At 40.1% G+C, this 16,938-nt stretch overlaps 1 protein-coding gene across 1 annotated transcript; it reads left to right on the top strand.

The window, feature by feature from the left end:
• The first annotated feature begins 907 nt into the window (after positions 1–907).
• Positions 908–8,899, top strand: Kcnv1 (potassium voltage-gated channel modifier subfamily V member 1). Its single transcript, XM_090339293.1, has 3 exons — positions 908–1,487; positions 3,303–3,832; positions 7,031–8,899. The coding sequence occupies exons 1-3, from the start codon at positions 1,015–1,017 to the stop codon at positions 7,540–7,542; spliced, it is 1,515 nt and encodes a 504-aa protein (XP_090195419.1). The 5' UTR covers positions 908–1,014; the 3' UTR covers positions 7,543–8,899.
• The last annotated feature ends 8,039 nt before the right edge of the window (positions 8,900–16,938 follow it).

Raw genomic sequence — 16,938 nt, 5'->3', positions numbered from 1 at the left:
CCAGAAATTCTGGGACATTTAGGAAGAGTGTCTTATGACCACATAGAAGAAAGAAAAACACAATAACCACAAAAGTTCACGTGAGTGGGAATGAATGCCTGTAGTTTTTAACTGGCTTTCTGTGGCTTCAGCATTAAGACAACAAATATTAATTAGCCTTATTTCTCAACTAGGGAGTCAAAGTCTAGAAGAGGAGGAGGAGGAGGAGGAGGAGGAGGAGGAGGAGGAAGAAGAAGAAGGGGAAGAAAATGGAGCATTTGAGTGACAATTAGACTGGGATGAGAGAGAATTGGGGAGGAAGCTGTGAACAGTGCAGCCAGCCACCCTCCTCCTCCTCCTCCTCCTCCTCCTCCTCCACCTGCTCCAGCCCCAAGGAACACCCAGATGCAGCCTCTGCAATCCCAGAAAGCAGCAGAGAAATCGTGGCGCTCCAGGCTCTCCCAGCCAGCCTCCGCCTCCTCTGCTTTCAGAACTTTGTGTTTGGTCTCCAGCTGATTGGAGTGAGTCTCACCACCACCACCCCTCTCCTTCTCCGCTCCACTTTACTTCCCCCAACCTTTCCACTTCCTTCCCCATCCCTTCCACCCACCCAACAGCTAGGCTTTGCATCCCTACACCTCCGGGGTGCAGGGTGGGGATCTCATTTACGAAGTAGGGGGAGGCGGCGGCGGTGGGGGGGGCACCAGGAGCGTCTGCCTCTGGGAAGGGCGTCGGGACACCCCAGGGCTGTCCCGGCTCTGGGTCACTTCCCCCCCCCCCCCCACCTCTCCTCTCTCCTCACCAGCCTCCTGGCTCTGCCACCCGCGAGCTGTCGCCGCTCCCCAGCAGCTCCCTAGCGACGACGCTAAGGAGCACAGGGGGGTGGGGAGGTAGAGACAAGAGGGGGTGCGCGAGTGGGAGGCATCTCCATCAGGAGCCTGGGAAATCCCGACCGCCACCCGGGATTGTGCCACCGCCCTCCGGGGGGGACCGGAGACTGCCGCCGGCGGGTTCCCAACTTCGGGGCGCGCGAGCATGGAGGAGCTGCCCCTGTGCGGCCGCTCGCCGCCCAGCTCGCTGCTGGACAGCAGTTCGCTGAGCTCCCTGGACTCCAGCGTGTTCTGCAGCGAGGGCGAAGGGGAGCCCCTGGCGCTCGGGGGGGACTGCTTCACCGTCAACGTGGGCGGCAGCCGCTTCGTGCTCTCGCAGCAGGCGCTGTCCTGCTTCCCGCACACGCGCCTTGGCAAGCTGGCCGTGGTGGTGGCTTCCTACCGCCGCCTGGGCGCCCTGGCTGCCGCGCCCAGCCCCCTGGAGCTGTGCGACGACGCCAACCCGGTGGACAACGAGTACTTCTTCGACCGCAGCTCGCAGGCTTTCCGCTACGTCCTGCACTACTACCGCACCGGCCGCCTGCACGTCATGGAGCAGCTGTGCGCGCTCTCCTTCCTGCAGGAGATCCAGTACTGGGGCATCGACGAGCTCAGCATCGACTCCTGCTGCAGGGACAGGTAGGGCCGGGCGCGCGCGGGGGCTGGGCGGGGAGGCAGGGGAGGCCAGCCAGAGGCTGACTGAAGATTGATTGAGAAGCTTCTCCCCACCCTCCCCACCCCACAAGCCAGGCCTAAGAATAGGAGTGGTCACTTCTGGTCTGGAAGGTGAGGTGGAGATTTGGAGCTAAAAAAGTGTAAAGTCAACTTTTTCATTCTCTCTCTCTCTGTTTCTCTCACTCACACACTCTCTCTCTCTTGTGTGTGTGTGTGTGTGTGTGTGTGTGTGTGTGTGTGTGTGTCTGTCTGTCTGTCTCCATCTCCTGTCTGTGCCCCTCCCTGTCTCTCTCTGTCTCTCTCTGTGTCTCTCTCTGTGTCTCTCTCTGTGTCTCTCTCTGTCTCTCTCTCTGCCTCTCTCTCTCTCTCTCTCTCTCTCTCTCTCTCTCTCTCTCTCTCTCTCTCTCTCTCTCTCTCTCTCTCTCTCTCTCTCTCTCTCCCTCCCTCCCTCCCTCCCTCCCTCCCTCCCTCCCTTCTTTCCTCCCTCACTCTTCATGTGCTGGGGATTGAATTCAAGACCTTGGGTCTATCTCTTCACTTTTTTTCTCGAGGCTGGCACTCTGACACTTGAGCCACAGCTCTTCACTTCTGGCTTTTTGCTAGCTAATTGGAAGTGAGTCTGATTTTTCTGGGCAAGCTAGCTTCAAACCAGAACCTTCAGACGTCAGTCTCCTGAGTACACCATGAATCCCTTTTGTATCAGTGAGTGATGGTAATTTTACATGAAAGCCCAAGGAAGTCCTACTTGGAGCAGCTGGTGATACAATGAGTCAGAAAAACTATTCTTCAAATGGTGCGTAGGGATGAAAGTTTTGGTATGGAGTGTTATCATTCTTCAATTCAGGAAGAACTTATATGAGTTGCTTAAGCAGTTAAATAGAAGAAGGAAAGTTACTTCCTTGACTACAAGACTAAGGAGTTTAGCTGGTGATTGTGCTGTTTTGTCATTGCAATCCGTTCTTCATGGATACTTTTAATTTACACACACACACACACACACACACACACATGTAGCAAAAAACTGTTCTTATTACAAGAAAATGGGTTTTGCTGGGCTCACACCTGGCCTGTAATCCTAAACTACTCAGGAGGCTAAGATCTGAGGGTCATGGATCAAAGCCTGGCACTAAAGACTGTGAAATTCTAATCTCCATTTATCCATTAGAAAACCAGAAGTGGCATTGTGTTCCAGGGGCAGGTTGATAGCCTTGAGCTGAATTGCTCAGGCCCAGAGTTCAAGCTCCATGATCAACAACAATAACGAAAATAAAAGTTGAGGGGGGGGGGCAGAAAAAGGCATAGACTCAAAGTTGTCTTGTTATAGGAAAACTCTTGCCTAAATGTCAGCTAAAAAAAATGTGTGTGTGCATGTGTGTGTACATGTGTATGTCCTTGGACTTGAACTGAGGGATTAGGTGCTGTCTCTTAACATTTTTACTCAAAGCTGTTGCTCTACCACTTGAGGAACAAGTCTACTTTCAGTTTTTTCTGCCTAGTTTATTATGGAGCTACGAATCTTGCAAACCTTCTTGTGCTGGCTGGCTTTAAATCACAATTCTCAGACCTCAGCTTCCCGAGTAGCTAGGATTGCAGGCATAAGGTGTCACTTTTACTTTTTTTTTTTAAAGCATGATCTGATAATATTCTTAGGATAGAGTATAAATAGACACCTGCATTTTATTAACTAAAAAGCGTTACTTTCTCTCTCAGGCTGAATTCTCTTCTAACCCTGTATTTTTAACCAGTTAGACTAAACGCTAAGTTGTCTTCTTCCAAAAGATACTTTCGAAGAAAGGAGCTAAGTGAAACGCTAGACTTTAAGAAGGACACAGACGACCAAGAAAGTCAACATGAGAGCGAACAGGACTTCTCCCAAGGACCTTGTCCCACCGTCCGCCAGAAGCTGTGGGACATCCTGGAGAAGCCTGGCTCTTCCACAGCTGCCAGGATCTTCGGAGTCATCTCCATCATCTTCGTGGCCGTGTCCATAGTCAATATGGCCCTCATGTCGGCTGAGTTAAGCTGGCTGAACCTGCAGCTGTTGGAAATCCTGGAATACGTGTGTATCAGCTGGTTCACCGGGGAGTTCGTCCTGCGCTTTCTTTGTGTACGGGACAGGTGCCGCTTCCTGAGAAAGGTGCCTAACATCATAGATCTCCTGGCCATCTTGCCCTTCTATATCACACTGCTGGTGGAGAGCCTCAGCGGAAGCCACACCACGCAGGAGCTGGAAAACGTGGGGCGCCTTGTCCAGGTTTTGAGGCTGCTCAGAGCTCTGCGCATGCTCAAGCTGGGCCGGCACTCGACAGGTATTTATTCCTTGATGCTCTTCTCTGCCTTTGTTCAGAAGTGGCTGTGATTTGACCCCGGTACAAGGATGTAGCCGAATTGGCATTTAAAAAAAAATCAATGCTTTGCCCAACCATGACCTCTAAAGTGGTGCCAGAAGGCAAAACTTGGGTATGGATACCACAGAAAAGACATTGCTCACACGCTTGCTCTCCCTAAGGTGTTAGGAGCAATAGAAGAAAGAGAAGATTTGGACATGTTTTGCCTTGGGAGATAGAGAGGTCAATACTTAAATGCCTGATTAATGTTTGTTCCTAACCTGAGATATAAGAGGAGAGACATAGGAAAATAAGGAAGGGAGTAGAGAGGAACAAGAATTCTTTAAGGGGTGTTTTGTGTGTTAGATATTTTAGAACTTACGCGAACATATTTTTATACCCACAAAATGACAGTATATGAAAATTAGAGTCAATGTCAGTGGAAGTCCTACATGTGAATTAGAAGCCATTTTGCATCCAGAGGATATTGGTTTTCAGTGACCAGCCCTGAAGTTGTTCTGAAGTAACATATGGCTTACTTTATGGCAAGGCCTTAAAGAAAATGAGAATCCACAGAACAAGCTTGGTGAAATGCAGAAACTGAACCTCCTAGTCCCAGAATCAGAGTTTGATATGTGAGTGCAATCCAGGACCAGCCATTATACTGAGCACGCAGGTAACTTTGATATAGGTGATTCTTAGACCCCACTTGGAGAGACACCACAGTAGGATGCCGTATTATTACTATATCAAATGGTACACATTAGCTGCATACAGATTCCTCTTCCATCCTTATTACCCTAGAATTGTTTATCCCAGGCTGACTACCTGGTAAGCTGTCTCTCCTATCAAGGCAAGGAGAAAGTAACCTCTAATGTGTTGGGTTTTCTTTCTTTCTTACTTTTTCTTTTAAACATTAGGATTTATCCTAATACAATTTTGGTCGTGTATTTTCCCAGCTAGTCTCACCACATCTCAGGAGTTCCTGACAACTTTACTAAGTAGGGTTCTTTGTTTTGTGACAGACATAATGGGGTGCTTTCTTCAAGTATTTATAAACTCTTCACAGGATTCAATTTTTAAAACACCAGCCAACAGTTACATTTTTCCCTAGAAGAAAGAAAAAGGAAAATAATAGTAATTTCCAGTGCCACCTCTTCAAAAGTTTTCTCAGTCTAAATCAATTATAAGGCATGAATAAAACCCATATTTATTGAAAAATGGGACAATTTCAGGAGTTTTTGATCATTTAACCTCCAATTTGATATTTAGAAAGTATTTAGCTAGTCAACATCTGTCCCTATGTATTAAATTATAAAAGTTAACATGTAGAATAATAGTTGAAAGGCCAGACCGGCTAGGTTTAAGTACTGGCCTTGTGCTTTTTACTACTTTTCTGTAAATCAATATATCAATATATTCATTTATCTGAGTTAACAGATGTAACATGCCAAGAATCGAAACCCCTTTGTGTTTATTACATGGTTATTGAAAACACTTTCATCTTTATTTTCGTTTTACTTTATTTATTTCTAGTACTGGTGTTTGACCTCAGGGCTTCTCCTTTGCCTGACAGGTACTCTACTGCTTGATTCATGATGCCAGCTCTGAAACATTTCTTCTTTATATGAGAACAATCTTCCCTGGCAAGCTTTATGTTTCTCATCATATTTTATCAGAAATGTCATTCAGTATAGACATGTCAAAGCTAGCTTTCTAAAAAGGTATTAAAGATATTCTACAATATACTCTTTCGAAGATAAACTTTACAACTAATGTTCATTTAAAAGTAGGTAATAATAATGCAAGAATACCTTAAAATTTTGAGTAGCAAAATTGAAAATAACAAGAGCTTGTGTAGTATTCTAATGTGTTTCAGATGATCTCTGGTGAATTACTAAAATACAAAATAATTCCACAAAGTAATACTCTACACTTCTGAGACTATTATCATTGTGATGTCATGTTGAATGATTTCACAAGGTATATAAACTCTTAGATGAGGCATCTCTCAAGCATTAGGGAGGGTGCCTGATGGTTAATCCTAACTCTGATTTGTTGTGGGCTCTTCTTCCTCTCTCAGGGCTTAGTGTCTTCGCTGGTAAAATGGGGATCTCTTGGGTCTGTCTCTCAGGTGTTCAATGAATCATAAACCCTAGTAATGGAAAAACCACCAATGCCTCTAGTGAGTGAATTCTCCAGTGGCACCATTTCTGTACTCTCTTGCAATGGAGGCGTACTCCATGTCTAGCTCTATTTTCTTCTGAGGAAGGAGAAATGGTGTGTGCTAAAAGGAGGTAATTCCCTATAGTGTTGGTATTAAGGACAAGGATTCCAAGGGTCCAAGGACCTTCTCCTTGAACACTGCTAAGACTATCACGTGAATATACATGTGTATCAATTTGGTCACCAAAGTCTTACTTCTTTTTGGTCAGTCATGGTACTTAAACTCTGAACCTGGTAGCTGTCCCTGAGCTCTTCAGCTCAAGGCTACCACCCTACCCCCTGAGCCATAGCACTACTTCTGGTTTTCTGGTAGTTAATTGGAGATAAGATTCTCATAGTCTTTAGTGCCTGGGCTGGCTTTGAACAGTGATCCGCAGATCTCAGCCACCTGATTAGCTAGGACTACAGGTGTGAGCCACCATGCCTGGCTATATTGAATCATTTAATAGTCATGGTGGGCACTTTTCATCAGATATTTTGGCAAGGAGCTGCTATTTCTGTTAAATTTTTATCAGAGGGATGAGAAAGGCCAACACAAAAGAATAAAAGTCAGCATGACACTGATATTAGAAAGCTGTGCAGAAATAATGACCTAAAATACAGTGAGCCATCCACAGACAATACTGCAAAAGACTCATATCCTATCATGCACCTTGTGTGCTATAGTTTAATTTTTCACATGAAAGTAGGCATAGTAGGAGCTCAATAATTATACAAGTGAAAGAATGAATACAGTCTAACACTGGACCCATCAACTTCATTATTTTTTTTTTATGAAGACAGGGTGTGATCTGATCATCTTTGTATCCTTACACTAATTGCCTCATGTATGAGATGTGTTTGGTTTGCAATGAATGCCCTTGGGAAGACAAAAACGGGGGTGGGAGGAGGATATGATAAAGAAGGGAGAAGCACAGGGGATGACAATGATTGACAGATGCTTCTCTCTTGCAGGACTGCGCTCGCTTGGAATGACCATCACCCAGTGTTACGAAGAAGTTGGCTTACTTCTCCTATTTCTCTCTGTGGGAATCTCTATATTTTCAACTATAGAATATTTTGCAGAGCAAAGCATTCCTGATACAACCTTCACAAGTGTCCCCTGTGCATGGTGGTGGGCCACAACCTCCATGACTACTGTAGGATATGGGGACATTAGACCAGACACCACCACAGGCAAAATTGTGGCCTTCATGTGTATATTGTCAGGCATCCTTGTCTTGGCCTTGCCTATTGCTATTATTAATGATCGCTTCTCTGCTTGCTACTTCACCTTGAAACTCAAGGAAGCAGCTGTTCGACAGCGGGAAGCTTTGAAGAAGCTCACCAAGAACATAGCCACTGACTCATACATCAGCGTTAATCTCAGAGATGTCTATGCACGGAGTATTATGGAGATGCTCCGATTAAAAGGCAGAGAACGAGCAAGCACTAGGAGTAGCGGGGGAGATGATTTCTGGTTTTAAGACACTTGCAATGTGTCTGCTGTGTGCAATTAACTGGATTGATAATGCCTCGAGGTGTATGGATGTCTGTAAACTGAGGAGGAATCTCCTGGGCACCACTTATCTTAAGTCTTGCTGATGCTAGAATAGTTCACATCTCCCATGGCAACTACACACGTTGTTTAGACACACTCCAGTCTCAAAAATAGCCAACGAAGGCAGCAACCCAAAGCAATTGAGATAATAATGCACAGCAGTCTGAAATAGTCAAATATAAAATATTTCAATACATAACACCAAACTAAGTTTCATGCATCACTCATTTGAGGTCTTAGCACTATCAAATTTTGTTTTAACATAAAGAGCAGTTACACTTGAATAGCCTGGAGAAAGGATGGGTGAACATTAAAAAAACCACTAAAAATCTTTTCTATTTAAAGATATTTACCAAGTAAATTACTCTTTTCTCCATCAGTTAAAGCTATTGAGTATAACAATGAGCTTTGCAAGGCAAGTCTTGGACTTAGTGCTCAGATATGGTCTGTCTTCTGTTTGGGGGCAAACTACTATCCACACACAAAGCTATGCTTCCTTAATTATTCTCGCAGCTGCCTTAGAGGGCCATTGATGAATTCTGCACAGGCTTCAGATATGCACATCATCATCTTCCCATTGAGTGTAATATGTAAAGAATAAAGCTATGTAGTTTTTTTAGTTCTTCATGAAAATTGTATGGTTTTTAAAACTTCTCATTTTAGATGTACCATTTAAGTTATGTCTTTACCATCATGAATATGTAGAAGTGAATTGTAGTGAATATCCTAAATTTATACACTGGAATGCCTTGATAGTCTTGTTTTCTAAAATCAGAATATGTTGAATGACATCATTGGATGAACTTGACGATCTTTTATTTGTTAACAAAAAATATTATGGACAGCTTTCTGACTGTTGGGATAAATAGCAAATGTTCATAATTTCGGGCATTTTGACAGCATTTTGACATTCACGATAATAATAAAATTCCTAGACATTCTGTTATGTAATCAACGCCAAAAGCTCTAAAGTTAAGAACTAGTTTATGATGCCAAATATTCTAGTTAATGGGATTTTTCAAATATAATAAGGAACTGATCATTTTAATACTGTTTTCTTCATGTATGCAATAAAGACCCTAAAGTGAATCAAACTAAGGGAAACATTGGTCATTTTATATGCAAAACACAAATGTGCATACAATACATGATCAGGTAAAGAATATATTCATGAGAAGTAAGGTGAAGAAGAAATTTTACATATCTCACACATCTGCTAACTTTGAAGACATTTGTGTTCAAAGTATTATGGAAATGTTTTGGTGATAAGCTAGAGGATAAACCAATAGAAGGAGTGGAAATATACTTTTCTGTTTAAAATTCACCTTCCAATTTAATGCATAAACATTGAACATCTGGGCACGGGTGGCTCATGCCTGCCCTCCTAGTTACTTAGATGGATGAGTTCTGATGATCACAGTTCAAGCCAACTCAAAACAAAAATCAAGAATGGAAGGTGTGGTACAATATTAGAGCACCAGCTGTCAGTGAGAAAAGTGAGAGTGTGAGGCCTTGAGGACATGCCAACACCCAGGACCTTTTTGTTCTGGATGGTTTGGTACCATGGTTCTCCTGATCTTAGTTCCCTGTATAGCTGGGAGGATTCGTGGATTCACACATTCAGCTGCTGGTTCAATAGACGGTTCCTCCTGAGCTCTGACTCCTGAATTTTGAGGATTATAGGTATGAGCCACCATACCTTTCTTGCTCACCTCCTCATACTTTCTTATATTCAATTGGAAACTTCTCAATCCCAAATAAATCCATCTTTGCCTATATGTGTCGCATGCTGTATTACAGATCATAACTACAAATGTAATTCATGCCCACAAGTCTGAAGTCTTTTTCATTTTAAGCACATACTAACTTTTGCATAATAAGTGGTTTCATAATGATATTTCCATACATGTAGACAATATATTTCAATCATATTAATTCTCTTTATTCTCTTCTGTCCTCTCCCATTCCCTGGTTTTTATGTCTTTCAAGCTGTCAGGCAATCATACTGCAATTTTTGCATCCATTCACTCTCAGAATAAATGGAAATCTCAAACAGAAAATCAGTTCTTCTTTCACTCAGGAAAAAAAGGCATGCTATGAATCATAGAAGAGACATTCTAACCGAACTGGCACCTACGTCTTTCCACCTACCTCCATCTGTGTCTCTTCACTCTGCTTTTCTTTCCATAACATGTGTTGAACTATCCTCCTGATTGTTCTCTCCCTCTCTAGGATATGGTTTCAGAAAGTTTTTCTCAGCTCATTTTCTCACTACACTTCTGAACATTCCTGTCAGCATACAGATATTATTTATTTTTCCCATCCTAAGAAAAACAACAAAATTAAACAGAGAAGACAGACAAGTAAACTTCTGGAGTTCAACTCTAGAAAACATTTAATTCTCTGTGTTCTTTCACCTCAAAACTGTGACAGAACTTTGTATTCTCACTTTCTACATCTCCATCATCACTGTTCCCTTTTTCTTTCCTGGAAAACCACTGAAGGCAGTCTCCTATCCTTATATCTCCTACAACATTGCCTCTCTTATGATTAGCAATAGCCCCACCATTGCTAAATCAACTGGCAGTGCTCAGAACTCACATTGCTCAATCCATGAGCATCATTTCATATAGCTTATGTCAGACTCGCCCTTGAATCCCTTCCTTTGACTTCTGACACTCCACAGTCCCTTGTTTGATCCTAATCGGTTCACTGGGTCAGTTTCCAAGCTAAAATAGTCCATTAGGATTTTTACTTCTCTTCTGTTCTCTGCTATTGCAGCTTCTTTGCTGAAATAATCTTGTTTCATGTTCATGTAACCCCCAAATTTCTTACATCCAGGCTAGATCTCTCTCATCCCTTCCTGTATCTGTTGCAGAGGATCTGCAATAGCCATCTTATAAATAGAACATCCAATGGCAAATTACTGACATGGCCCTAAAACCCTCCAAATGTAAATCCTCTGAGAAGAAGAGGATTTATGGTACTGATCTCATGAAAGATATTTATTGTATTGGGACATGTGAATGATGAAAAAGAAGAATCTTAAAAAAAGAAAGTGTAGGGAAATTCTATCAGAGTCTATATTTGATAGATGGGATGATGAAAATAAGGGGAAGAAAATGGGATGAGTAGATTCTGATTTGAATCCCAGATCTAGCCTCTGAACAAGTACCACATTTCACACTGCCATTTAATCCCACTGCCACCAGAAGAAGATGAAAGCAGAGAAGCTGAGTATACTAGACTTGGTTCAGGGGCCCACACAGATCTACTTCTCTAAGCAAGTTCAAGAGTATGCTCCTCCCCCTTGCTGTCTCCTTGAATTCTATGAGCCTATTTCTAACAACAAGCTCATAAAAAGAAAATAAAAAGAGGTAGGAGGATTAATTAGAACTCTCATTGTTGAAGTTGATCTCCAGACAATACATTTCCTTATCTTTTCACTCTCTCTTCCATAACTCAAAACAGTTCATAAAATTATATTGTTTCCAATATAGCATCCTAAAAGACATAGGTAGACAATTTTATTGTGCTATGTCATAGAATTTTTTATCTTTGTCATGCACAGAAGCAGACCGTAATTTGTTATTGTGTAGAATTGTCATAGTCAGGATATTTACTCCTATTTTTTGAACAAAAAAATAGTCTGAATAAAACTTATTTCAAGAGACAGTTTCAGCCTATAAACACATGAAGAAATGCTCGACATATCTGGCCATAAAGGAAATGCAAATCAAAACAACTCTGAAATTCCACCTCAGTCCAGTTAGAATGGCTATGAGCAAGAAATCTAATAACAGATGATGGCAGGGATGTGGCCAGGAGGGATCACTACTACACTGTTGGTGGGAGTGTAAACTCGTTCAACCACTATGGAAAGCAGTATGGCGGTTCCTCAAAAGACTAAACATAGAACTCCCCTATGACCCAGCAATTCCACTACTTAGCATTTACCCAATCGTCCAGAAACAACAGCAGACTAAACACACCAGCACAATGATGTTCCTTGCAGCACTATTTACCATAGCCAATCCAGATGGAACCAATCCAGATGCCCTTCAGTTGATGAGTGAATCAACAAGATGTGGTATTTATACACAATGGAATTCTATGCTGCTGTCAGAAAGAATCACATCATCCCATTTGTAAGGAAATGGAAAGACTTGGAAAAAAATCACATTAAGTGAAGTAAGCCAGACTCAAAGAAACACAGGCTCAATGGTTTCCCTCATTTGTAATAATTAGTACAAACCTTGGACTCTCCTAGCAGAGGATTACAATCGCTCAAAACCTGGATACATAAGGCCATATGGGATGATACTAAATGAAAGGACCTCCAGGGTATGGAAAGGAGAGCCATATAATGTGTGATAGTTGTTCTTAATGTACTGTGTTATTTCTCATCTCTTTTGTTGTCCCTTGGTTATTCTCATATTGTTACAGCATCTTACCTTGTTATCTGGTATATTGTATATATATATATATATATATATATATATATATATATCTGTTTGTTTATTTGAAATAGGATAGGGAAGAGGGCAAACAAGGTGAGGGGAGGGCATGGAGGGAGGGAAATGGGGACAAAAACATGAGAAGGGGTATCAAGGTTTATAAAGTAATGTACCTTCTATAGGGCAAATATAACTGTAACCTTTCTATTAATTATAATAAAAAATAACAAAAATTAAATTAAATTAACAACAAAAACAACAAAAGAGTTTCAAAATGACTTTAATTACAATTTCTTCTTCTTTTTTTGAACTGGCACATCACACCAGTATAATAATGTTTAGTTGGCATTATTAATAATACAATGAATGAAAACCATTTTAATGTTTTCATCTCAGTTCTGTAAGGCCATTGGGTTAGATAAATATGTTTAGCTTTCAATAACATAATGCAGGTAAATTTAAAGGAACAGGGAAATAAGCTACCTTTTCCATTTCTTTTTCATGTTCCATAGTTTAGTGATAATTTTCCCAATCATATAAAACATTATTTCACTTTCTTTCTATAATCTAAGAGATCTGATAAATAAAAGAGAAACATGAAAAATTATGAATATATATACACACATACATACATTAGCTATTGTTTAATATATTATATTAAAAGTTAAGGAAAAATCTTTTAAAATAATATGAAAAAAGATGAGTAAAAACTTATTGTAATAAATATGATTTTGAAATGCAGTTGGGGAGAATATTTTCTTTGGTTAATATCAATTATCATCTTATTTACTTCACACTGGATATACAGAGAGAAATCTAACTATCTAACTTAAGAAAATCAAATCTTCTTTAAAGTAATTTGAGTTCCTTTAAACTAGGACAATATTTCCAAAACCCTGTCTTTATACATGTCTTTACTGTACAGCAAATGTTTTAGATTAAGTGGTCTATTATTATTATTGTCAACTAATTCTAAATGGTACAAGTGAAAATAAAAGACAGTTACAGTTGCTATGGAAACCTTACTTTGTAGGAAATTTAACAAATGTTGCTACTAAAGTTAAAAAAGAGACTTCCACATAAAATTGTGTTACCTTGACCATAAACCATCAAGAAATAATGAAAATGTAAAATTTTTAAAAAGTCTCCGCTTTAAAATAAACTCATAGCTTCTTTCTTCACATGAGTTTTATTATTTACTATTTTGGGGGGGGGGGTCATGGGCTTGAACTGCCTTCCACTTGAGCCAACCCCCACATCCCATTTTCTAGAGGTTAATTGGAGATAAGAGTCTCAGGTCCTTTTGTGCACAGGCTGGCTTTGAACCTTGATCCTCAGATCTCAGCCTCCTGAGTAGCTAGGATTACATGCATGAGCCACTGTACCCAGCTCATTATTTACTATTTATTAGTTATTTCTCTATTTTCTTTAGAATTGAAGCAAGGAAAATACCACCTACAAAATCCCATTGTGCATAGAAGTGCAATGGACAGTAATGGTACATATATATGGGATGCAGTGTGAAATTTCAATACATACATAACATATTGTGAATTTATCTTTTATTTTAAAAATACAATATATAAATCTATAATAATAATGTCAGCAAATTGGTTATAAAAGGACATTTGATGGATTATTTTAATTCTTTTAATTTGTTATCTTCCTCCCTTTAATCGAAATAGTATATTATTTTCACATAGACTAACAAAGTATGCTAAAGAAGTAACTCAAAAAAGAAAGAAAAGCAAAAACCACATAGTATTCCTTTTTTGTTTTTGATTTTGTTTTGTCAGTGGTGGTGCTTGAACTCTGGGCATGGGCATTGTCCCTTAGCAAATTAGTTCAAGACTACCACCCTACTTGAGCCACAGCATCACTTCCAGTTTTCTAGGCCAAACTCCCGGCCCACTGTTCACATAGTCTTTCTTATATGAGGATTCTAAAACAAATTTAAGACAATGTATAATAGTGATTCCTTGCATCTAAGAAAGAATGCAGTCAGAGGGAGATTGGACAAGAGGCATCAAAAGATAGAGAGAAAAGTATTAATTTCTAGTGTGTTAAGTCACAGTAGAATGTCTAAAGTTTCCAAGAACTTATTTCATATTTTGTAACTAGAGGAGAGAAGCTTAAAGTCTCTAAACACAAAGTAATAATAAACAGATGGAAATGCTAATTACCATGGTTTCATCAGTACATGCTATATCCATATATTAAAATTTAACATAATATTTTGAAATTATTACAAGATGACAAAATATTATTCTAGTATTGGAACTTGAATTAAGGGCCTTGGCACTGTCCCTTAGTTTTCCTCTCTCAAAGCTGGTGCCAAAGATCCATTAAAGACTTTTTTGCTGGATAATTGGAGATAAAAGTCTTATAAATTTTCCTGCCCAGGTTGACTTCGAATTTTAGTCCTCAGCTATCCATTGCTTGAGTACGTAGGGTTACAGGCATGAACTACTGGCACTTAGCTAACAAAAATTCAAATGTTTAAAGAATTATAAATGTTAAATACCTGTTAGTTGAGCATTGTGCACTCTCTACAATCATTAAATCATTACACTAGTCTCATACAATTGTATAATTTAATAATACAAGCTTTTCACTTTTTTCCCAGTCCTGGGCTTGGGCTCAGGGTCTGAGTACTGTCCTTGGACTTTCTCAAGGCTAGAGCTCTACCACTTGAGCCTCAGCATCACTTCTGGCTTTTTTCTATGTATGTGGTACTGAGGAATCAACCCTGGGTCTTCGTGCATGGTATGCACTTTACCACTAGGCCAAACTCTTGGTCCCAACTTTTTCATTTTTTTTAAAGAAATTGCTAAATAAAATTAATGTGCTCAATACAAAATCTTCAACACATGGAAAACAGGCCTTCCTTCTCTTTTTGGCATCAACTAACTTGTGTGGCGAGTAAATCTGCAAAGAACCTCCAGCTGCTTTATCTGCTTATCCAGTTAGCAACATCATTTTCTCACATCCAGCTGATGTCTACTTTCCACAGCTGTTCTTCAGAAAATAGAACGTCTTTCCCATTTACTTTTTTATAACAATCTTTCAGGGACATTGTATATATGCAGAAAAAAGGCTAATTAATTCTTGTATAGACAGGATAATATATGCTGTAGACATACTATGTTGCATAATTTATCCCAATTACATAATCATTGGCTAGGATAGTGTAGTAATAGCCTTGTACTCACTAACCTTCTTTCAAATGAGAAGTGTGTGAATCAATGAACATGATACCAAATAAAACAAGCACATACGTTTAAGTTAAATGGAAGTCATATTTATAAAAACAGGTACTATGGTTTACCTTGATACATATAGAATACAGATATTTCTCACTGATATCATTTAACAACAAAACAGGGTCACTGTTAGAAGTTAGAAATTTTACAAACTTGGGAATTATTTGGGGAAGATATGATGTGACCTTGTCTCTTGAACTTGCAGGCCAAAAACTACTCACAAGACATAAAATAAATTCATTGAGTTATTATTGTTGCTACTTTGTGCAAATTGGGGTTATACTGAGACTCTTGCCCTCATTAGAGAGGTGATCTACTTCTGAGCCATGCCTCAGGCTTCTGTGACTAGCTATTTCTCAGAAGCAGACTCACTTCCTATTCAAGTGTGCACTGGCACTACAACTGGCCTATTTTAGCCTCCTCTTTGTAGCTGTGAGGGGCTGCATGTAACTATACTCAATTTCATTCTGAAAAGATAGAGCTTCACAGAGTTTTCTGTCCAGGCTCCTTTCTAACTACAATCCTCCCAATTTTCACTTCTTGAGTAGCTAGGATGACAGGCATAGGCCACTGGAATAGTATATGTGACAAAATAAAATGGAATGGATAGAACAGTATAGGGTGACAGAATATGGAGTGAAATGGGGCAAGGAGGAATAGTGGAGTTCCAAGTGGAAAAGCAGAGCAGAATAGAGGATAAAGTCCATATCACAGAGTGGCTCACAATGTGCAGGAATGATTACACCATAAAGAATATGGAACACTGAGACAGAGAGCCAGTGGGGAGGTGCTGAAATCACACATTGGTCAGTAGAAAATGAGCCATCCTCGTATCTTGGTTTTGTAGGGTGTGACTAAGATCATCAATACAACTGGAAAGGCAAGAGTTCATGGATTTTCTAGGAACGCAGCCTCCACTGGTTTATGTCTTGTATATATGTTTACCTGATTTGGGGAAAGGAAGGGAAATAACAAAATAGTGAGACAAAGGACGAAGGGTGAAGTGGTATAACAGCTATATTCAAAAGACACTATGTAGGAAATGAACTTTACAACTTGGTGGGGAAGGAAGTTGGGGAAAGGGAAAATGGGAGGAAAACGAAGGAGGGGGTTAACAATTTTTGACAAGAAATATACTCATCACCTCATATATGCAACTGTAACCATTCTGTATATCACCTTAACAATAAAATTAAAATTTAAAAACAGAAAATTTTACCTTCTATTTACAAAATTTTCAAATACTATGAGGAGGTTTCCCTTGCCAGGTTTTTGCTCATTTTTGAAAATGTGTCAGTGATATAGCTATCCCTCACATCATGGTAATAATAATAATATTTTAATTGAATTGATACATTGCCCATAGAAAAGATTACTTTCTTATAAAAAAAAAACTAATAATGTGGGAATTCTCATTTTCATTTCTTCCCATGTGAGGATGTTGGCAGCCACTGCTTTACCCTAACAAACAAAACTGTGAGAGACCAGAATATCAACTGCTGCTAGATATGGAAGAGAGAGGAGGACACAGAGAACCCATGTCCTGGCTGTACAAACAGCCAGGCAGACTCAAGGATCAGAGCTCACCAGGGCAGACACACA

This window comes from Megascapheus bottae, chromosome 9, assembly GCF_031878675.1.
Source record: "Megascapheus bottae isolate mThoBot1 chromosome 9, mThoBot2.hap1, whole genome shotgun sequence".
In the NCBI taxonomy this organism is placed as follows: domain Eukaryota; kingdom Metazoa; phylum Chordata; class Mammalia; order Rodentia; family Geomyidae; genus Megascapheus; species Megascapheus bottae.
This window is presented reverse-complemented; position numbering and strand designations above follow the sequence as displayed.

Excerpts from the sequence above, each read along its gene's own strand:
- Kcnv1 (XM_090339293.1), top strand. The coding sequence starts at position 1,015 with ATGGAGGAGCTGCCCCTGTGCGGCCGCTCGCCGCCCAGCTCGCTGCTG. Across the intron at positions 1,488-3,302 it reads GACTCCTGCTGCAGGGACAG|ATACTTTCGAAGAAAGGAGC; the intron begins GTAGGGCCGGGC and ends TTCTTCCAAAAG. Across the intron at positions 3,833-7,030 it reads GCTGGGCCGGCACTCGACAG|GACTGCGCTCGCTTGGAATG; the intron begins GTATTTATTCCT and ends TCTCTCTTGCAG.